The sequence below is a fragment of the Arachis ipaensis genome, chromosome B9 (genome assembly GCF_059453495.1).
Source record: "Arachis ipaensis isolate K30076 ecotype BB chromosome B9, ASM5945349v1, whole genome shotgun sequence".
NCBI lineage: Eukaryota > Viridiplantae > Streptophyta > Magnoliopsida > Fabales > Fabaceae > Arachis > Arachis ipaensis.
In genome coordinates this window covers 141,377,750-141,400,902 of record NC_142444.1, presented here as the reverse complement: position 1 = coordinate 141,400,902, position 23,153 = coordinate 141,377,750, and the positions used below count along the sequence as shown (strand labels likewise).

Genomic DNA, 23,153 nt, shown 5'->3' with positions numbered 1-23,153 from the left:
CCCAACCTCTTCTTTGGATTTCATGTCGGATCTCCGGATAGTCATTTCTTTTGAGCTTGAAAGGGACCTCGGGGATCACCTTCTTCTTGGCCACAACATCATAGAAGTGGTCTTGATGGGCTTTGGAGATGAACCTTTCCATCTCCCATGACTCGGAGGTGGAAGCTTTTGTCTTCCCTTTCCCTTTTCTAGAGGATTCTCCGGTCTTAGGTGCCATCAATGGTAATGGAAAAACAAAAAGCTTATGCTTTTACCACACCAAACTTAGAATATTGCTCGCCCTCGAGCAAGAAAAGAAAAAATTAGATGAAAAAGAAGAAGAAAATATGGAGAAGAAGGGGTGTTTCGGCCAAGAAGGGAAAGAGAGGGTTGTGTTGTGTGAAAATGAAGAAGAATGGAAGGCTTTATATAGGGAAGGGAGGGGGGGTTAAGGTTCAGCCATATGGGTGGGTTTGGGTGGGAAATTGATTTTGAATTTTGAAGGTAGGTGGAGTTTATTGGGTAGGTTTATGGGGAAGAGTGGGTGGATGTGAGTGGTGAAGGGTTAATAGGGAAGAGGGATGGAGGTGATAGGTGAAGGGTTTTGGGGAAGAGTGTTTATTGGGAATAGAGGATGATTGAGAAGAGAGAAGAGAGTGAGTGGAGGTAGGTGGGGATCCTGTGGGGTCCACAGATCCTGAGATGATCCTGTGGGGTCCACAGATCCTGAGGTGTTCAAGGATTTACAACCTTGCACCAAATTAGGCATGTAAAATGCCCTTGCACACAACTCTGGGCGTTCAGCGCCAGGTTGGTGCCCATTTTGGGCGTTCAACGCCCATTTGTTGCCCATTTCTGGCGTTGAACGCCAGAACCATGCTTGTTCTGGGCGTTCAGCGCCAACTCTTCTCCAGGGTGCAATTCTGGCGTTCAGCGCCCAGATGCTGCCCATTTTGGGCGTTCAGCGCCCAGATACTGCCCATTTTGGGCGTTCAGCGCCAGAACCATGCTCTGTTCTGGCGTTGAACGCCAGACAGGTGCTTCCTCCAGGGTGTGATTTTTCTTCCGCTGTTTTTGATTCTGTTTCTAAATTTTTCGTTTATTTTGTGACTCCACATGATCATGAACCTAAGAAAACATGAAAAACAAAAATAAAATTAGATAAATAAACATTGGGTTGCCTCCCAACAAGCGCTTCTTTAATGTCAATAGCTTGACAGTGGGCTCTCATGGAGCCTCACAGATGTGCAGAGCTTTGTTGAGACCTCCCAACACCAAACTTAGAGTTTGGATATGGGGGTTTGACACCAAACTTAGAGTTTGGTTGTGGCCTCCCAACACCAAACTTAGAGCTTGACTGTGGGGGCTTTTGTTGACTCTGCTTTGAGAGAAGCTTTTTATGCTTCCTCTCCATGGATGCAGAGAGAGATCCTTGAGTTGTAAACACAAGGTTGTCCTCATTTAATTGAAGGATCAATTCTCCTCTGTCCACATCAATCACAGCTCTTGCTGTGGCTAGGAAAGGCCTTCCTAGGATGATGGATTCATCCTCTTCCTTTCCAGTGTCTAGGACTATGAAATCAGCAGGGATGTAAAGGCCTTCAACCTTTACTAACACGTCCTCTACTTGTCCAGAAGCCTATTTTTTCGAATTGTCTGCCATCTCTAATGAGATTTTAGCAGCTTGCACCCCATAGATTCCCAGTTTCTCTATTACAGAGAGGGGCATGAGGTTTATCCCTAAACTAAGGTCACACAGAGCCTTTTCAAAGAGCATGGTGCCTATGGTACAAGGTATTATGAACTTTTCAGGATCCTGTTTCTTCTGAGGCAATGTCAGTTGATCCAGATCACTTAGTTCATTGGTGAACAAGGGAGGTTCATCTTCCCAAGTCTCAATACCAAATAATTTGGCATTCAGCTTCATGATTGCATCAAGGAACTTGGCAGCTTGCTCTTCAGTGACATCCTCATTCTCTTCAGAAGAGGAATACTCATCAGAGCTTATGAAGGGCATAAGGAGGTTCAATGGAATCTTTGTGGTCTCTAGATGAGTCTCAGATTCCTTTGGTTCCTCAGAGGGAAGCTCCTTATTGATCATTGGACGTCCTAGGAGGTCTTCCTCCTTGGGATTCACGTCCTCTCCTCCCCTTATAGGTTCGGCCATGGTGATCAATTCAATGGCCTTGCACTCTCCTTTTGGATTTTCTTCTGTATTGCTTGGGAGAGTACTAGGAGGGATTTCAGTGATCCTTTTACTCAGCTGGCCCAATTGTGCTTCCAAATTTCTAATGGAGGATCTTGTTTCATTCATGAAACTCACAGTGGCCTTAGATAGATCAGAGACTAAGTTTGCTAAATTAGAGGTATTTTGTTTAGAGTTCTCTGTCTGTTGCTGAGTGGATGATGGAAAAGGTTTACTATTGTTAAACCTATTTCTTCCACCATTATTAAAGCCTTGTTAAGGCTTTTGATCCTTCCATGAGAAATTTGGATGATTTCTCCATGATGAGTTATAGGTGTTTCCATAAGGTTCACCTAAGTAATTCACCTCTACTATTGCAAGGTTCTCAGGATCATAAGCTTCTTCTTCAGAAGATGCCTCTTGAGTACTGTTGGATGCAGCTTGCATTCCATTCAAACTTTGAGAAATCATATTGACTTGCTGAGTCAATATTTTGTTCTGAGCCAATATGGCATTCAGAGTATCAATTTCAAGAACTCCCTTCTTCATAGGCGTCTCATTACTCACAGGATTCCTTTCAGAAGTGTACATGAACTGATTATTAGCAACCATGTTAATGAGTTTTTGAGCTTCTGCAGGCATTTTCTTTAGGTGAATGGATCCACCTGCAGAAGTATCCAATGACATCTTTGATAGCTCAGATAAACCATCATAGAATATATCCAGGATGGTCCATTCTGAAAGCATGTCAGAAGGACACTTTTTGGTCAGCTGCTTGTATCTTTCCCAAGCTTCATAGAGGGATTCACCTTCTTTCTGTCTGAAGGTTTGAACATCCACTCTAAGCTTGCTCAGCTTTTGAGGAGGAAAGAACTTGGCTAAGAAAGCCGTGACCAGCTTATCCCAAGAGTTCAGGCTATCCTTGGGTTGAGAGTCCAACCACACTCTAGCTCTGTCTCTTACAGCAAAAGGGAAAAGCATGAGCCTGTAGACTTCAGGATCTACTCCATTAGTCTTAACAGTATCACATATCTGCAAGAATTCAGTTAAGAACTGAAAGGGATCTTCAGATGGAAGTCCATGAAACTTGCAGTTCTGCTGCATCAGAGAAACTAGCTGAGGTTTCAGCTCAAAATTGTTTGCTCCAATGGTAGGGATGGAGATGCTTCTTCCATGTAAATTGGAATTTGGTGCAGTAAAGTCACCAAGCATTCTCCTTGCATTATTATTATTTTCGGCTGCCATCTCCTCTTCCTGTTCGAAAATTTCTGAAAGGTGCTTGCTGGATTGTTGTAATTTAGCTTCTCTTAATTTTCTCTTCAGAGTCCTTTCAGGTTCTGGATCTGCTTCAACAAGAATGTTCTTGTCCTTGCTCCTGCTCATATGACAAAGAAGAGGGCACAGAAAAATAATAATAATAATAATAATAACAAGGATCCTTTATACCACAGTATAGAGGTCCCTCTGTGAGTGGAAGAAAGGAAGGGGACAAAGAATGTAATGTAAGGAAAGAAACACAAGGGTGAGGAGAGCGGAGATGTGAGATGAGGAGATGTTGGTAGATGAATAAATAAATAGAATAAGATGAGAGAGGGAGAATTTCGAAAATAATTTTTTTAAAAAAGGAGTTAGTGATTTTCGAAAACAGTTTTTTGAAAAAGGTTAGTAATTTTCGAAAATTAAGATAAAAAATTAAAATAATTAGTTAATTAAAAAAATTTTTGAAAAAGAGGGAGATATTTTCGAAAATTAGAGAGAGAGAGAGAGAGTTAGTTAGGTAGTTTTGAAAGAGATAAGAAACAAACAAAAAGTTAGTTAGTTAGTTGAAACAAATTTGAAAGTCAATTTTGAAAAGATAAGAAGATAAGAAGTTAGAGAAGATATTTTGAAATCAAATTTTTGAAAAAGATAAGATAAGAAGATATTTTTTTGAAAAGATATCATTGAAATTAGTTTTGAAAAAGATTTGATTTTTAAAGTCACAATTAATGACTTGATTCACAAGAAATCACAAGCTATGATTCTAGAACTTAAAGTTTGAGTCTTTCTTAACAAGTAAGTAACAAACTTGAAATTTTTGAATCAAAACATTAATTGGTGATGTTATTTTCGAAAATTAAGAGATAAAGATAAGAAAAAAATTTTTGAAAAATATTTTTATAATTTTTGAAAATAACTAAGAAAAATAAAAAAGATTTGATTTTTGAAAAAGATTTTGAAAAAGATAAGATTTTTAAATTGAAAATTTGATTTGACTCAAAAAAACAACTAGATTTTTTTTAAAAAATTTTGAAAAAGTCAATTCAAATTTTCGAATTTTTAAGAGAGAAAAAGGGAAAGATATTTTTTTGATTTTTGAATTTTTATGATGAGAGAGAGAAACATGAAAATGATGCAATGCATGAAAATTTTTAGATCAAAACAATGAATGCATGCAAGAATGCTATGAATGTCAAGATGAACACCAAGAACACTTTGAATGTCAAGATGAACACCAAGAACATATTTTTGAAAAATTTTTAATGCAAAGAAAACATGCAAGACGCCAAACTTAGAACTCTTTAATGCTTAGGCACTAAGAATTCAAGAATGCATATGAAAAACACCATACAACACAAAACAAGAAAACATCAAGATCAAACAAGAAGACTTACCAAGAACAACTTGAAGATCATGAAGAACACTATGAATGCATGAATTTTTCGAAAATTTTATGCAAACTTTAAAACATGCAATTGACTCAAGACTCAAACAAGAAACACAAAATATTTTTTATTTTTATGATTTTCTATTTTTTTTTTTTTTTTCGAAAATTAATTTGAAAAAGAAAAATAAGGATTCCAAAATTTTTAATATGAATTCCAGGAATCTAGCATTCTTATTCTAAAGCTCCAATCTGAGGGTTAGGCATGGCTTAATAGCCAGCCAAGCTTTAGTATGTAACTCAGACATGACACGCCTGACATTCCCTATCCAAAAGAATTAGACATGGCTTCACAGCCAGCCAGGCTTCAACATGCTTCATGAAACACTAGAATTCATTCTTAAAAATTCGGAAGAAAAATATATTTTTGAAAACATTTTTTTAAAAAAAAAAATTTTCGAAAACAAAGGAGAAATTTTTGAAAGATTTTTGAAAAATTTTTGAAAATAAAACAAAAAGAAAATCACCTAATCTGAGCAATAAGAAGAACCGTCAGTTGGCCAAACTCAAACAATCCCCGGCAACGGCGCCAAAAACTTGGTGCACGAAATTGTGATCCCTGGTAATAGCTCCAAAAACTTGGTGCTCTAATCTTAATTCATAATTTGTCACAACTTCGATACAACTAACCAGCAAGTGCACTGGGTCATCCAAGTAATAAACCTTACGTGAGTAAGGGTCGATCCCACGGAGATTGTTGGTATGAAGCAAGCTATGGTCACCTTGTAAATCTCAGTCAGGCGAATATAAAATAGTCATGGAGTTTTCGAAAATAGATAATAAAATAAGGATAGAAATACTTATGTAGATCATTGGTGAGAATTTCAGATAAATGCATAGAGATGCTTCGTTCCTCTGAACCTCTGCTTTCCTGTTGTCTTCATCCAATCAGTTTTACTCCTTTCTATGGCTGGCTTTATGTAAGGGCATCACCGTTGTCAATGGCTACTTCCCATCCTCTTATGAAAATGATCCAAATGCTCTGTCACAGCACGGCTAATCATCTGAGGTTCTCGATCATACTGGAATAGGATTCACCCTCCTTTTGCGTCTGTCACTACGCCCAGCACTCGCGAGTTTGAAGTTCATCACAGTCATTCAATCCCAGAATCCTACTCGGAATACCACAGACAAGGTTTAGACTTTCCGGATTCTCATGAATGCCGCCATCAATCTAGCTTACACCACGAAGATTCTGATTAGGAGATCCAAGAGATAATCATTCAATCAAAGGTAGAACGGAAGTGGTTGTCAGACACGCGTTCATAGGGAATGATGATGATTGTCACGTTCATCACATACAGGTTGAAGTGCGAATGAATATCTTAGAAGCGGAATAAGTTGAATTGAATAGAAAAACAGTAGTACTTTGCATTAATTCATGAGGAACAGCAGAGCTCCACACCTTAATCTATGGAGTGTAGAAACTCTACCGTTGAAAATACATAAGTGATAATGGAGTTCATTGGTCTCGGCCCCAGAGGGAAATCGGAGTAACCAAGACTTGATCCGAAGATGAAAATACAATAATAAAAAGTTCTATTTATAATAAACTAGTCACTAGGGTTTACAGAAGTAAGTAATTGATGCATAAATCCACTTCCGGGGCCCACTTGGAGTGTGCTTGGACTGAGCTTGAAGTCTACACGTGGAGAGGTCATTCTTGGAGTTGAACGCCAGCTTTTGTGCCAGTTTAGGCGTTGAACTCCACTTTGCAACTTGTTTCTGGCGCTGAACGCCAGAATTGGGCAGAGAGCTGTCGTTAAACGCCAGTTTGCATCGTCTAAACTTGGGCAAAGTATGGACTATTATATATTTTTGGAAAGCCCTGGATGTCTACTTTCCAACGCAATTGGAAGCGCGCCATTTTGAGTTCTGTAGCTCCAGAAAATCCAGTTTGAGTGCAGGGAGGTCAGAATCCAACAGCATCAGCAGTCCTTCTTCAACCTCTGAATCTGATTTTTGCTCAAGTCCCTCAATTTCAGCCAGAAAATATCTAAAATCACAGAAAAGCACATAAACTCATAGTAAAGTCCAGAAATGTGAATTTAACATAAAAACTAATGAAAACATCCCTAAAAGTAACTAGATTCTACTAAAAACATACTAAAAACAATGCCAAAAAGCGTATAAATTATCCGCTCATCAAGCATACATTAAACTACCCACGGCTGATGCATATGGAACTTTTTCCATGTCTTTCTTTTCTTCATCACTTGACGGACTTTGCTTGTGACTCAATTTGAAGTGTGTAGCAAGAGGAGTACTAACGGCCTTTGCTTTCTCCATTTGGAACTTGTGCAACATTGTCTCTATATATTTCTCTTGTGACAACCAAAGTTTTTTTTCGCTTTTCTATCATGCTCGATTCTTATACCAAGAATCTCCTTTGCCGGCCCAAGGTCCTTCATTGCAAATGACACTACAAGTTTCTTCTTTAACATATCAATCCTAGAAGCATTCTGACCAACAATAAGCATGTCATCAACATATATCAAAAGGGTAATAAAATCATTACTAGCAAACTGTTTAACAAATACACAATGATCATAAGTAGTCTTTTTGTAGCCTTGTTCTGCCATAACAAACTCCAACTTCTTGTACCATTGTATTGGAGCTTGCTTCAAGCCATACAAGCTCTTCTTCAGTTTGCAAACATGATCCTCTTTGTCTTTTACCATGAAACCTTCAAATTGTTCCATGTAAATTTTATCCTTAAGATCACTATGAAAGAAAGCAGTTTTCACATCCATCTGCTCTATCTCTAAATCAAGACTTGCAGCCAAACTCAAAATAGTCCTAATAGAAGATCTTCTCACAACCGGTGAAAAGATTTCATTATAGTCAACTCTCTTTTTCTGCCTGTAGCCCTTGACCACCAATCTAGCCTTGTACCTTGGACACTAAGAATTTTCTTCATGCTTCAACTTATAAACCCACCTATTCTGCAAAGCTTTCTTCCCTTTTGGAAACTTCACAAGCTCAAATGTTTGATTATCATGCAATGATTTCATTTCATCTTGCATTGCATCAAACTATTTCTTATTGTCATCGCCTTCCATAGCTTCCGCAAAGCATTCAGGTTTTCCCCCATCAGTCAAGGTCACATATCCATTAGTAAATATCACATACTCATTAGAAGGATACCTCATTGAAGGTCGTCACTCTCTAGTAGACCTCCTAGGATAAAAACCTTGTGGATCTTCAGGTAGCTCAGGTTGATTATCAGCATCATCATCAACTGGAGCATCAATCGGATCTCCCATCTCCTGGTCATCAAGAACCAAAGGCTCATTTTGCTGCATATGCTCCTGGTCTTGATTCTCTACTAGTTCTGACGAAGGAGGAGGCTGAATTGGATCTACATCAGTCAAGTCACTGCTCTCTTGTGATTGACTCTTCTCTACCTTATCAATGTCCTCAATGGTCTAGTCTTCAATAAACTCTACATCATGGCTTTTCTTACAAGCTTCTTTTCAACTGGATCATAAAGCATGTAACCAAACTCATCTTGACCATACCCAATAAAAAAACACTACCTTGTCTTCACATCCAACTTGGACCTCTCATCCTTTGGAACATGAACAAATGCTTTGCATCCAAAGACTCTCAAGTGACCATACGAGACATCTTTGTCCGACCAAACTTGATCTAGAAGATCAATGTCCAAAGCAGTTATAGGACTCAGATTAATCACATGAGCCGCTATAAGTAGCACTTTACCCCAAAAGACTTTAGGTAGCTTAACTTCAGTAAGCATACACCTAACTCTTTCAATCAATGTTCTATTCATCCTTTCTGCCAAATCATTCAACTGAGGTATTTTAGGAGACGTATTTTCATGCCTAATGCATTGCTTCTTGCAATACTCATCAAATGATCCACAATACTCACCACCATTATCAGTGCAAATACATTTAAGCTTTTTACGTGTTTGTCTCTCAACCAAAGCTTGGAATTGTTTAAACTTTTCCAAAGCTTGGTTCTTTATTTTCAAAGCATAAGTCCAAAGATTTCTTGAATGATCATCAATAAAAGTAATAAAGTAAATAGCTCCACTAAAAGACCGTACCTTCAAAGGACCACAAATATCGGTTTGCACCAATTCCAAGAAGTTTGATTTTCTTGAAGGCTGATTCTTCTTGAAGGATAATCTTCTTTGTTTGCCAACCATGCAATGAGAATATTTCTTCAACTCTTCATTCTTCAAACTGGAAAGAGTATCCTTTTGAGCCGAACAATTAAGTCATTTTTCACTAATATGACCAAGTCTTATGTGCCACAAGCTACAAATTTCTTTATTTTCAACCTCATTCACACTACCTTTTGCAATCATGGCATGCATCACATACAAATTTGAAGTACCTTTTTCTCAAGCCACCACTAATTTACCTTTAGTAAGCTTCCATTGTCCACAGCTGAAAGTGTTTACAAAACCTTCATTACAAAGCCTTATAACTGAAACCAAATTCAAGCGAACATCTGGAGCGTGTCCAACATCTTTGAGTAGCAGCTTCATTCCCATATTAGTCTCAAGATAAACATCTCCTACACCAATAACCTTGGCCAATCCATTATTACCCATCTTAAGCACTCCAAAATTACCTGGAGTATAAGAAGTGAAGAACTCCTTCTTCGGTGTAACATGTATTGAGGCACCACTATCAATTACCCAGCTGAACTCATCATCAGAAACAAGATTAACCTTGTACTCATAATCAACAATATCAACAGTATGAAGATCATCTGAAATAGAAGATACATGATCATTACCACCATCATCCTTCTTTTCTTGCTTACCTTTGTTCTCCTTTTTCCAAAGAAAGCAATATTTTTTAACGTGACCCATTTTGTGACAATAATGACACTCAACATTCTTGTATCTTGACTTGGATTTACTCCTGCTTTTACCTCTACCCTTTTGACCTCTATTCTGATTTCTCTCCCTGGTTTCAGTGACTAACATTTTAGAGTGTGACGAAGAATTTTACGTCTTCATTCTCATCTCTTCATTTAAAATGCCACCTTTAACAAGTTGCATGCTTACTTTACCATTTAGAGCAGAATTAGTAAGAGAGATACAAAATGTCTCCCAAGGTAGAGTATTTAGCAACCACAATCCTTGAACTGCATCTTCAAACTTGATTTCCATGCTTGACAACTGATCTAGAACCCTTGAAATTCATTCAAGTGATCTAATACTTGTGATTCCTCCTTGTATCTCAAATTCATCAACATATTCAACAAGTACAATTTATTATTGCTAGACTTGGAAGCATACAAGGATTCAGTTTGATTCCACAAAGCCATAGAATGAGTCTCATTAGCAATGTGATTGTAAACATTATCATCCACCCATTGCCTAATAAAACCACAAATTTGTTGGTATTCAAATTTCCATTCTTTTCTATTTTAGATTCTGGTTTTTGTGTAAAAAATATGGATAAATGTAGATTTTTGACAAACAACAAATCCTTCATTTTGCCCTTCCATAGATGGTAATTAGTGCTATTCAAACTTATCATCCTAGTAAAATTATTTGCCTCCATCTTTCGAGCAAGTTATAATCAAATACCCAAAACTAAGCTTTGATGCCGATTGATAGGAATAAAATACACAATTTCCTACTTGCAAGAATTATAAGAGCAACAATATCCATGCACAACAAATATTAACACCAGCACAATAATAGCTAATAGTAGCAGAAAAATCACATAAACCAGAAATTAGAGAAAGCTAACACACCAAGATTTTTAACGTAGAAAACCTCCTTAATGTGAGAAGTAAAAATCACGAGTCACCAAGACCAGAAAATAGCTTTACTATAATGAAAAATAGGGTACAAGAGAGTCATAAATTACTGCACAAAATGTGCATACAACAAGCCAAACAACCCAAGTTTCAAAGCTTTCAAAACAAGAACAAGAAGATGAAAATATCACAAAAATAGAGCTTCTGTGCGTGGCAAATATCTCCCACTACAGATATCAAGTTAAAGATCCGAACGGTGCAAACAAAAAACCAGGTATGTAAAACACACTGTTCAAATTTGAGCTCGATCCAACGGTTAACAAATCCGAAGTGACCAATTTATAAAGACAACTTTGTATTTGTGCGAAAATGGCTTTCTCTCTTCTCTTCTCTCTAGTGTTTGGTGTTCTTCTTGCAAATAGAACATCTCTCCCTCAACCCTAAGTCCCTAACTCACCTAGCCACTTCAACTATTCATAGATTTAGATATTAATATTTGGATTTTTTTTCTCTACATAAGAAGAGGGCCCAAAAAATCTAACAAATACAAGCTTACATTATTTTAACTATTACCATTGTTTTTTTTTTTGGGATTATATAGCCTTTTATATCTTCAATTCGAGGTCGTTGCCGGATTTTAGATTATAGGAAAAATAGACAAAAGTACACCCGGATTTTTACACGGAGTACAGATGTACTCCTCAATTTTTTAATGAGTCATTTGCACACATGAGTTGCAGCCATTGTTCCAGTTCTACTTGCTGATTTTCTTCCACTGCTTCGGATCAAGCTTGTTCAGATACTCCCATGCTCCAGTATTGATCCGTTGTAGCCTCAACATTGCAGCATCAAATTCTTGAGTTGTGGTGGCTCGACAACACTTCCACACTGCTCCTTTGAGTTGTTTGCCCTTCTATTTATTTGTGAAATTATTCCAAATATGCATAGCACAGAAGCGATGATGAACTCCAAGCATAACTTGTTGGATAGCCGGAATCAGACCCTGTTCAATTAATATGTCAGTGGTTAATACAATTGAAGTTCCAACCATGTTAACAACAACTAACTACATACCTTTTGTTGGTCACTAATGAAGTTCCAACCATGAACCTTGTAGTTGCCCAAGTCATTGTGTAAATGCTCCAAGAACCATTTCTATTTATCTCTAGTTTTTGAATCCACCACGGCATAAGCAATTGGGAAAATCTGGTTGTTTGCATCTTGACTTATTGCAGTGAGTAGCTGTCCTCCATAGAAGCCCTTTAAAAATGTGCCATTAAGGCCAATGAAAGGTCTACACCCTGTATTAGGGTTCATATGGTTCGAAGAAATTAGAGAAGGAAGAGGATGAACAGTGATTTCATTATTCCCTTTTCTTATATTTATTTCAACAAATTTCATAATGAATATTTCTATTTTCCACAGTGTCACCTCAAATTGGCCACATCATACAATACCGTGCCACCTGGCCTCCACCACTGTCGAAAAATTTACTCAGGCCACAGAAGGGTAGAATTGACAACGAAATTTTATATTCATATGTGCAAATGACTCATTAAAAAATTGAGGAGTACATCTGTACTCCGTGTGAAAATCTGGGTGTACTTTTGTCTATTTTTCGTAGATTATATTACGTAAATATAAATAAGTGATAGCAGTGAAAAAAATGAAAAGAGAATAATATTCTTTATTAAACTTTTAGAGAACCACATGAGAGAGTGAGAGAGAGTGAGAGGTGAGGGAGCAAGGGGGGAAACACAGGGGCAGGTGGGTCACATGACTTTGACAAGGATCCACGGATTTGGAACAGGGAAGAGTATCGACGATTGAAACATGAGTCTTTCTCCATTTTTGTGGATCATCTTCCGGAAGACATCTCAAAGAGAGAGTTGTTTCACTTGTTTAACTGGACTGGATGCATCAACGATATCTATCTATCCCAGAAATAAAAGAATGGTGGCATCTACATGTTTGCGTTCATACGGTACACGACGAGATGAGGGGCTTTGAAAGCTATTGCAGAAATGAATCGGCTGAGACTACGAGGCAAGGTTATCTTGGTGCAAGAGGCAAAATACAGAAGGACTTCCGACGCCACAAATGTCGGAAAGGGACGAGTAGGAGATGATCAGCACCACCGACCGAATCCAAAGTCACGGAGGGAAGAAAGGGACGGGCGCTCTTTGGCAACTGCAAATGAATTACGAACGAAGGTAACTGTAAAGAGCACGCTTGGAGAATGTGAGATAAAAAACGTGGAATGTGTAGTGGCGACAAAAAACTTGGAATGGCTGCGGAAAAGTCTTGTAGGTGTAATGCTGGAGCCTATTGATTTTACTTCGTTGAGGAAAATGGTAGCAATCTCCCTACCTTCTGTCGTCCAAGTCCGGGAGATGGGAGCTTGTAAAACACTTATGACTTTTGACAGTGATATGTATGCGGATGTGATGTACACCTTTCATTTGAATAGCCTACTACAAACTTTTTATAAGGTGTGGAAGTGGAAGGAGTCGGAGCGGTGTGAATCGCGTAGGGTATGGCTCGAATGTTTCGGTGTCCCGTTATCTGCTTGGTCTGCCGATACCTTCAAAATGATAGGAGGCCAGTGGGGAGCAGTTGTTAGATGTGCAAAGGAGACAGAGTTGTGCAGCACGCTCACAGCAAGACGTGTACTGATTGATACGTGTGTCATGGAAGTTATTCAGGAGAGGATCCATATTACTGTTGCTTCGGGGGGCTACGACGTTTTGGTAAAGGAGGTTGGTCTTGATGCGTGTGACATGCAGTGTCGTGGGACATTTACTGACATGGATATTGCCACCTATGAGAGCGTGATCCATGACATGACAAATCTGAGCACAGGAACGGGTGCACGACATAACAGACAGCTGAGTCTAGCAAGGACGGACGGCCAAGATGAGGGGTTGATGATGGTGGTGCAACAGAGAGACGAGGAGGACAAGGACAGACTAGTAATTTCTCACGATATTTTGAATGAGTGGGTTAAATGTGGTGCAAATCAAAATCGCGGAGAATTAGCAACGTATCAATTTGTTAATGGCTATAATCAAGGAATCCCTTATTTTGGAGGTGAAAACGGTGCTACTTATGACGCTGACTTGGACAAAACGGTAACATGTGAGTATGGTCCTTTATGTAATGGGCTGAAAAGGAATAATGGGCTAAAAAGAGCTACCACCAATGGTAAACAAAAAAGGACGGTTGTGCCAAGGAAGACTGGGCTAACGAAAATAAACAATTCTAAAGACAAGGAAGGAATGCTATTGGGCCTGGGTTCAACACATTGTGGGCATGACCCGGTTGGTGAGGGGAGTTCGATGCTGCTCCTTCCTCCTGTACCAACGGACTTGATCGCGGTAAGTCCCTTAGGAGGGAGCGCTGACCCCTGTCTCGGAGATGGCAGCAGTGGGAGTCGGCGGATCGCGGATCTGGGAAGGTGTGCGACCCGAAGCGCTGGGAACGCTGGAAATGGGGTTTTCGCAGGGACTGGGCTCGCCGGTGGAGAGGTTGAGGCGGGGTGCGCGGAGCATCTTCTTTCTCTTGCACAGCGCCCTAAGGACCTAGCTGTGGTGAGGCCAGGACGAGAGCACACTAACCACTGTCTTGGATATGGCGGCAGTGGGACTAGGCGACTCGCAGCCACCGGAATGCCCTTGACCCGAAGCGCTGTGAACACTGGAGATGGGGGTTCCGACGTAGCTGGGCTTGTCAATGGTGAGGCTCTATCATCTGGCCATGCTGTGCACGAGGGAACAGGTCGCGGTGCGATACGGCAGGTGGTTGAAGCAAGCCCAGTTGGGAAGCGGCAGGATGCTGTGGTGGAAGGCGAGCTTGACGAGGCCCTATACCAAGAATTTGATGCGACATCAAGGTGTGGGAAACATGATGGAGACCATATCTGGCTGAGGAAAGGTCGAATGCATGGGCTGGACCGAGGTGAAGGAAGTGGGGCTGTTGGAAGGACAGTAGACGGTTACAGAGGTGCTGGACCAGAGCAGGGCAACGGTGTGCAAGGGGATGGAGACAGTGACTGTTAGTGCCTAGAGGACCAGATTTTGGAGAACAAATTGACTTGGGAGCTGGCAAGAGAATCAGGGGCTGTGCTATGCAATGATGAAGACGATATTATGGCAATTCTATAGGCACAGAATGAAGAAATAGCACGAAAGAGAAAAGTGGCAAAACAAAAGGCAAAGATGAGGTGGTTCAGACCGAAAACTCAAAAACAGGTGTGTAAAAATAGTTATAAATGAATTTTAGTTCTTGGAATGTTAGGGGGTTAAGGGGTGACAAAAAGTTGAGAATGGTGAAGGAGTTAAAAAACAAACATAACTTGAGCTTGATAGGTTTGATTGAGACTAAACGGCAGGTTGTGACGAGGCTTGATGTTGGGAGGATCTGGGGAGGTAGTGGGGCGGGATGGAAATATGTAGGGTCGGACGGTGCATCCGGTGGTCTCTTGATGATTTGGGATGAAACTTTTTTTAAACTAAATAACTGCTATAAGGGGGAAAGGTGGTTATGCGTTGAAGGTGTCTTGCTGAAGAATGGTTTCAATTGTGCTTTTTTCTTGATCTATGGTGCGCATAGTAGAGAAGAGAAGAGTCATGTGTGGGAGGAGCTGAGTTACATTGCTGGCCTATGTCAGGTTCCTTGCTGTTTCATAGGAGATTTTAATGAGATAGTGACAGTGGAAAAACGAAAAGGGACTGCTAGTTTACCTCTGTCTGCAGATGAATTTAGGAGTTGGATCCAAGACATGCACCTAGTGGATCTGCCGCTTACAGATCGCAAGTTTACGTGGTTCTGCGGCCGTTCATGTAGTCGAATTGATAGAGCTATGGTGAGTGTGGAATGGCTGGAGGAGTTCCCTGAGACCCGATTAAGGGGCGGACCACGGGGTTTGTCAGATCACTGTCCTATCATTGTGGAAGATAAAAGGATGAGCAGAGGGCCTATGCCTTTTCGGAGTCTTGATTTGTGGTTTACACATGAAGGTTTTCTTAGAATGGTTAAGGAGGAATGGAGAAGTTTGGGGGAGCTAGATTTCACAGATAAATTGAAGGCGTTAAGGGGCCCTTTGGGACGATGGCATAAGGAGAACTTTGGTAATATGGACAAGAAGATCTCGAAGTTTGAGGACGAGATTAAAAAGGTGGATGATATGGTAAGTAATGGAGTGTATGATGGAACTATTGAGGCTAGGAGAAAGGCACTAGTTACTTGCTGTGAGAGGTGGTACGTGAGGAAAGAAATTCACTGGAAGCAAATGTCTCGGTCTCGGCAAGCAAAGGATATGGACAGAAACACAAGATACTTCCACCATATAGCATCAGCAAAACGGAGGAATAATCAGATTGATACTTTGATAGTCAATGGCAGACTGGTAAGGAACCAAGCTAGGATCAAATTAGCGATTAAAGGGTTTTATAAAGATCTGTATCATCAGGAGAGATCTCATTTGTTGGGGATTAGAGATGGTCTAGTAGAAAGGATAGATGAGGAAGAGGCTGCAAACTTGGAGGTGATACCCTCAGCTGAGGAAATCAGAGAGGCAGTGTGAGATTGTGAGTCATCGAAGGTGCCAGGCTGTGATGGGTACAACATAAACTTCATTAAGAGGTGCTGGGATGAGATTGGGGCTGAATTTACGGCAGCAGTGATGAGGTTCTTTCAGACGTCCAGGTTACCAGTAGATTCCAACATTACATGGGTGGCACTGGCCCCTAAGTTCATTGGCACGAAGGAGATTAAAGACCTCAGACCGATTAGTATGGTGGGATGTGTGTACAAGGTTATTTCGAAGGTCTTAGTGAGGAGGATGCGAGCAGTGATGCCAAAGTTGGTAGGAGAGACTCAGAGTGCTTTCGTGAAGGGTAGTAAAATCCATGATGGGCTCTCATAGCGTGTGAAACAGTGCACTGGCTTAAAAGGAGAAAGAAGGAGGCGACCATAATCAAGTTAGACTTCCAAAAAGCGTATGACAGAGTCAAGTGGAGCTTTTTGGATATTGTGCTGCAAAAAATGGGATTTGGGCACCGGTAGAGGGCGTGGATTATGGAGTGTATGACCACAGCTTCTATGTCGGTCCTGATTAATGGGTCACCATCTAAACCGTTTAAAATAGAAAGGGGATTGAGGCAAGGCGACCCGCTTTCTCCGTTCCTTTTTGTGTTGGTTGTGGATGTATTGCATAGAATGGTTGGTGAGGCAGTCAGGAATGGACGTATTTCTCCTTTGGTGGTTGGTCGAGACAGCGTGGAGCTATCACACCTCCAGTTTGCTGATGATACAATTCTGTTTTGTCCACCTGAAGATGAGACAATGAAGTACTACAAGCGGCTCCTGCGTTGGTTTGAGTTAATGTCAGGGCTCAGTATTAATTTCGAAAAGTCTAGTTTGATTCCTATCAATTGTGAAGAGCAGCGGGTACGTAGTATGTGTAGGATGTGGGGTTGTAAGGAAGATGCCCTCCCTGTGAAATACCTTGGAGTCCCTTTAGGAGCTAATCCGAGGCTGGTTAAGACCTGGATGCCCATCATCGATAAAGTGGAAGAGAAACTAAGTCTTTGGAAGGCGAAGGTGCTAAACAAAGCGAAAAAGTTGGTGCTCATCAAATCAGTCTTGAATAGCCTACCAGTGTACTATTTGAGCCTCTATAAGATGCCGAAGGCAGTTGCTGAGAAGTTGATTTTTTTGCAGAAAAGATTCCTATGGAGTAAGGAGGATGGGAGGAATGGCATGGCGTTGGTGAAATGGGAGTTAGTACAGGCCCCAAAAAAGCTAGGCAGTTTTGGAGTCGGCGATTGATAAACCCATATTTCATGAGTTCTTTTGTGCTTAATTAGAGTGATTTATTCAACTCTTCACCTACTTATTCACATTAATTACATGATTTTACTTTCCCTTCCTTATTATGTGATGTAAATGAAAAACATGTTTCCTAAGCTTTAAAAACATAAATTATTTTAATTACCTTTATTTCCATTCGATGCCGTGATTAGTGTGTTGAGTAGCTTCAGGTTTCCTAAGGCTGAATGACTTAAAGGATGAAAAAGGAAACATACAAAAATGGAAGGAGAAGGCGAAACGGAGCTTTAAGGAAACTGGTATCCACGCGATCGCATGGACGACGCGATCGCGTGCCAGAAGCAAAGAAGCAGCGACGCGGCCGCATGACTGACGCGACCGCGTGCCTTGAGTAGAACACCCACGATGCGGACGCGTGACTGACGCGACCGCGTGGAAAGGAAAAAGCTCCAGATGACGCGACCGCGTGACCCACGCGGATGCGTGACAGAGGCCACGCACCAGAAATTGCAGAAAACGCTCATAGCGAATTCTGAAGCCCTTTTTGGCCCAAATCCAAGTCCAGAAGGCATAGACTAGAGGTTATAAAGTGGGGTAACGCATCCATTCAGAAAGAGCTCGCCAATTTCTAGTTTTCATGATTTAGATTTAGTTTAGAGAGAGATTCTCTCTCTCTCTTAGGATTTAGGACTTCTTCTTGTTTTGGGAGTAACTCTGGATCCAGGTTTTAATGATCCTTTATTTCAATTTTTACCTTTATTTATTTGATTCCAATATTTGAATTGATTATTATAATTTAATTTATGAATTATTCCATGTTACAGATTTCTAATTGAATTAATGATATTTAAGGTATTTTCAGTTTATGATTGTTCTCTTTGATTTAAGTTGCCATTGCTTCCCATCTAGGGACTCTTTTATTATTCCAGCAATTTACTTTTTCCCCTTTTGGTCTTGGTTAAGAAATCAGTGACGCAACATTATCAAACTCAGCATAATTGATAATCATTATCCTGCTAATTGATCTGAACCTCAATAATCCCAACTTTTTCCTAGGAAATAAATAGGATTCGAAGGTCAAACTAATTAGTCCCTTGACTTACCTTTGCTTCATAGGTTAACTAAGTGGAATTAAGATACAACTTTCATTATTGTTGAGAGGGATAACTAAGTTGGACTTCTAATTTCCCTTATCTTGCCAAAAGTTGTTTTACAGTCATTATTTATTTTTAATTGCCATTTAATTCACTCGTCATTTAAATTACTTGCTTCTCACCTTCTAAACCCCGATTACAACCTTTATAACCAATAATAAGAACATACTTCCTCGCAGTTCCTTGAGAAGACGACCCGAGGTTTGAATACTCGGTTAACAATTTTTAAGGGGTTTGTTACTTGTGACACCCAAAACGTTTGTAAGAAAGGTTGATTGTTTGGTTTAGTAACTATACTTACAACGAGAGTTTGCTATAACCTCTAAACCATCAATCTTCAGGTTCTTCAAAATGGCGCCGTTGCCGGGAAACTGCTAACGTGTGCCTTATTATTGGTTATTGTAAATATTTTTCTTTTGCTTGTTTATTTATTTTTGTTTTTCCTTTTTATCTTTATTTGCTACTATGAACTCTCACCCCTCTCGCTTTGAGTTTGGTTCTAATATTGTTAAAGAAAATAGAAGTTACAGCAGGAATGTGCATCAAGGTCAGACCAATCAAGGATGGATGGAACCAAGAGGATCTAATCAACCCTTTTGGCAGCAACACCCTCCGAGATATCCTGGGCAAAGACCATTCTACCGTGCATACCCAGCTGAAAGACATGGTGGACAACCTTGTAACTACCAACAAGCCCCACCCCGTGCATATGAACCATCCTTTCAACATAACCTCGAACCACCACACTCACAAGCTTCTCTTCACCATTCGCCATCATATGATCCTTCCTTACCCCAATACCAATCCAATCGTTCCCAATCATCACCACTTTCCTTTGTATCATGTCCAAGTCCGGCAAACCGCGAAGCAGAGGATCGCCTAAAAGAAACAGTAATTAAATTTCAAACAACCATTCAACAACTAGAGCAAGCACTAATTCAATGGACCACTAGGCGCTCAAATATACAAGGATCAACCACAGCTCCATGTGGACAGCCCGATGAAGAGCGTAGCATGAAAGAAATACTAGAGACTCCAGTGGACAAGACAGAGAATGAATTCATACTAGAACAAGTGGAAGAAGCTGTCATTGTTCAAGAAGAAGAGTTGGTTGAAGATCTAGGAGATGTTGAACTTTCTTGGGAATCCAGAGTTGAGGAAAACTCCGTCTAAGATGCTACAGTTGATGCTAAGGAGGATACCGTACAATCTCCAAGGCAAGTCATTTACGAAGAATTAGACGGAATAATCCAAGAAGCAAATTTCCTTGATGATGATAGTCACAAGTCTAGTTCTCCTAGTGATGAACTTGCGTCCGCAAGTGAATTCTCTGAGATCGAAGAATTTTCCCCAAGTGAATATGAAGATGATGCGGAGGTAGATTTCTCTCAACCTCCAATCTACGACTTGAGTGATGAGGAAGACATAGAAGACTTTGACCAGGATACAGATACAATTGAAGACCTTTGCAAGGAAGTGGAAGAATTCACAGAAGAGCACAAGGAAACGGAACTTGCAGAACCACCAAAAACACCTATCCCAAGGCTATTACAACCTAATACAAGTTTCAAGTGGGTACAATCCTTAACTTATAATTTTACTTATTCACTTGAATATGGTTTGCTTGAGACAGATGGCCAACTTAAAGCTCTCTGCGGCTTTAAGAGTAAGAGGGAAATGGCTCGTGCTCAGAGCTGGTGTACAAGGTTCAATAAGGTTACACGCTTCAACTTGAAGTGCACGAATTGGTATCATGCCCAATTGCATAGATCACGGAGAACGTTTGGTCACCACGGTGAGATTCTACTTTTTAACCCGCCCGAATGAAAACTTACAAATCAAAACGGAGGCGAATCTAAAAACACAGCTTGGGATCATGGATTATATTCTGACATTCGTCATCCCGGGAGGCTGAATATCTGTTTGAAGCTGCTCAGAAGCTTTACATACCTAGTTTGGGACTCCGGAGGCTATTGGCATTCCAAACATTGGTGGAGGTTTCTGGATGAATTTAAACACAAGCCACCATAACAGGATACTCTCCCAATGTCCAACTTAAGGACTTTAACTAAAAGTGCTAGGTGGGAGACAACCCACCATGGTATGGTCGCTTCTTTCTCAATCTATTTCTTGTTTATTGTTTTCAATTTACCCTTTTTTTTTATTTATTTTAACATTAACCTGGAATCATGCATAGCATTCATGTTAATCACTGCATCCTGCATTTTTCAGTTTAAAAAAAAAAGGGGTTGCACGACGCGACCGCATGCCCATGCGATTGCGTCATATCGCGAAAAACACCACCCATGCGACCGCGTGACCCACGCGGCCGCGTGATATATATATCGGCGTAAGGATCCAACGAACAGAAAGTTGGACTGGAATCGTGCGGCTCTTGTGCGTTTCGTACAAATTGGCCCACGCGATCGCATGCCCCATGCGATCGCGTCACTTACCCAACACCAATCCCACGCGACCGCGTGAGCGACGCGATCGCGTCGCATGGATTGCATATCACCCCAAAAAGGAGACAGAGAGTTGCGCTGAAATGGCGCTGGAGTCGTGCGTTTAGCACGAATTCCAGCGACGCGACCCACGCGACCGCGTCACCCCTCTTTCCCCCCCTCTCATGCGATCGCGCGCCCCACGCGATCGCGTCTCCCCCATTTTCACCCCAACCACGCGACCGCGTACCCCACGCGGCCGCGTGGATTCGAAAATATAACCCCCCCAACCACGCGAACCCTATTAGTCGCGCAGCCCCCCCTCCTTTCACCCCCAACCCTCTTCTCCTTCTCTATTCTTCTTCCCCCAGCCACCGCCCGCCAGCCACCACGCCACCACCCCGACACCGCCGCCGCCCAGCCGCTGCCGCCATACCACCCCCTCCCCTTCTCTCTTCTTCCTTCTTCCTCTCTCCTCCCCTCTCCACCACAGCCACCTCCGCGAGCACCGCCCAGCCACCTCCGGCCATCCAACCGCGCCCCCCTCTCCGCCACCCACCCCCTTCAGCCAGCAACAACCACCGCCCTCCCTTCCCCTATCCTCTTCCTCTCTCACTAACCCTAATACCTCCCTCCCCCACTGCCCCCTCAGCCGCCACCGCGACGCCGTGCACCACCACCGCGCCGGACGCCGCCGCAGCCACCTTCTTCCCTGTTCCACCCCTTTCGCTTACCAGGTTCCGCGACACGCAACCCTTTTTATCCGCTCGTCACTTTTCTGTATTTTTTTTTTCCGTTTATGTTCATGATTAGGATAGCTAGACTTGCATGTTGTAGTGGATTTTTAGGTTGTTAGGTAGCTTAAGCTGTGGTTAGTGGATCTAGGTCTGTTTACTTGCACTGTTCTTACTTATGTTTTATCCTATGTGCAAATCTGTTGCTGCTATAATCATGATTCATATGCTGCTTTCTTGTATGTTGCTGCTGTTTACATTGAGTTTTTATGTTTATTTTATATCTATGTACATGCAGCTTGATTTTTTAATTCCTATAAACTGATATGATTGCTGTTTATTTTCTGGGACAATCCAATTTTAGCCAGAATGCTGCCCAAATTTTTTTGAAAATTGTTTTCATTCTTGTTTTGGTTTGGCAACTCTGTTTTACTCTGTTTCCCCCAAACCATTTCATGAATGCTAGGGCCACTTTCTTATCCTCTTTGATTTCCTGGTTCATAACCTGCATTTGTGATTCACTGATTCCAATTTCTGATTTCTTTATTTCTATTCGAATCAGCATCACCCTGTTTTCTTTATTCGATTATGAGTACTTCTATTCTTACCTGTGAATCCGTGTTATATGGAATTTTTTCTATGCCACTTACTTTCCTAACTCACTAGTTTTAATTTACTAATTTCTTTTTACCATACTAACCCTCTTGATCTCTTTTCTGATTACTTTCACTTCCTCTAACTTTCTCACTATGGCATATTGATTTTTTTCTTTTCATTTAACATTAATTCAATCACATTTCAATTACTCATTTTCCTTATTCTATTTCTCCCTTACCGCCTTGAGTTTCCTTTGTTTAAATTGCCTATTTTCTTTCCTATTTTTATCCATTTCCTGGTTTTCTATTTTTCAGGATGTCTGCCTCACAAAGGAAAGGCAAAGGCAAGGCTACTGGCAAGCGCAAGAGAGGAGATTCCTTCCAGTCCATCATTGCTCTAATGCACGATTCCTCATGGCAGGAGAAGAACTTCACACAGCAGGAAAAGCTGACAGCTGCTCCCTTCGACTGATCCTATAAAATTTGCAAACCGGTACTGTGAGCTGAAGTACCCGACTTTTGCAAACTCCAGAAATCTATACCTGGAACGTACCTTGAAGATTCCAGAAGCCCTGCAGCAATACACCACTGAGCAAATCAAGCAAAGGGGCTGGTTCTTTCTGGAGAGACCACTGACAGAGGTCAATGCATCTTGGGTCCGGGAATTCTATTGCAACTACTACCTTACTACCCTAGATGCAGTGAACCTGAGGGAAAAGCAAATTCTGGTCACTGAGGAGGCCATAGAGACCATTCTCCAGCTCCCAGCCAAGTC

At 40.9% G+C, this 23,153-nt stretch overlaps 2 protein-coding genes and 1 non-coding gene across 3 annotated transcripts; all 3 read left to right on the top strand.

The window, feature by feature from the left end:
• Window positions 1-2,905: 2,905 nt before the first annotated feature.
• On the top strand, window positions 2,906-3,013 carry LOC148546591 (small nucleolar RNA R71). The gene has a single exon (XR_015901456.1). It is a non-coding gene; the product is annotated as a small nucleolar RNA R71 (small nucleolar RNA).
• An 11,930-nt stretch (window positions 3,014-14,943) lies between these two features.
• On the top strand, window positions 14,944-16,203 carry LOC107615991 (uncharacterized). The gene has a single exon (XM_016318001.1). It carries the CDS (start codon window positions 14,944-14,946, stop codon window positions 16,201-16,203), a length of 1,260 nt encoding a protein of 419 aa, XP_016173487.1.
• A 635-nt stretch (window positions 16,204-16,838) lies between these two features.
• On the top strand, window positions 16,839-17,450 carry LOC107615992 (uncharacterized). Its single transcript, XM_016318002.1, has one exon. The coding sequence runs from the start codon at window positions 16,839-16,841 to the stop codon at window positions 17,448-17,450; it is 612 nt and encodes a 203-aa protein (XP_016173488.1).
• The last annotated feature ends 5,703 nt before the right edge of the window (window positions 17,451-23,153 follow it).

What these genes read in the sequence shown, in the direction of transcription:
- LOC107615991 (XM_016318001.1), top strand. Translation starts at nt 14,944, where the DNA reads ATGGTGAAGGAGTTAAAAAACAAACATAACTTGAGCTTGATAGGTTTG.
- LOC107615992 (XM_016318002.1), top strand. Translation starts at nt 16,839, where the DNA reads ATGGTTGGTGAGGCAGTCAGGAATGGACGTATTTCTCCTTTGGTGGTT.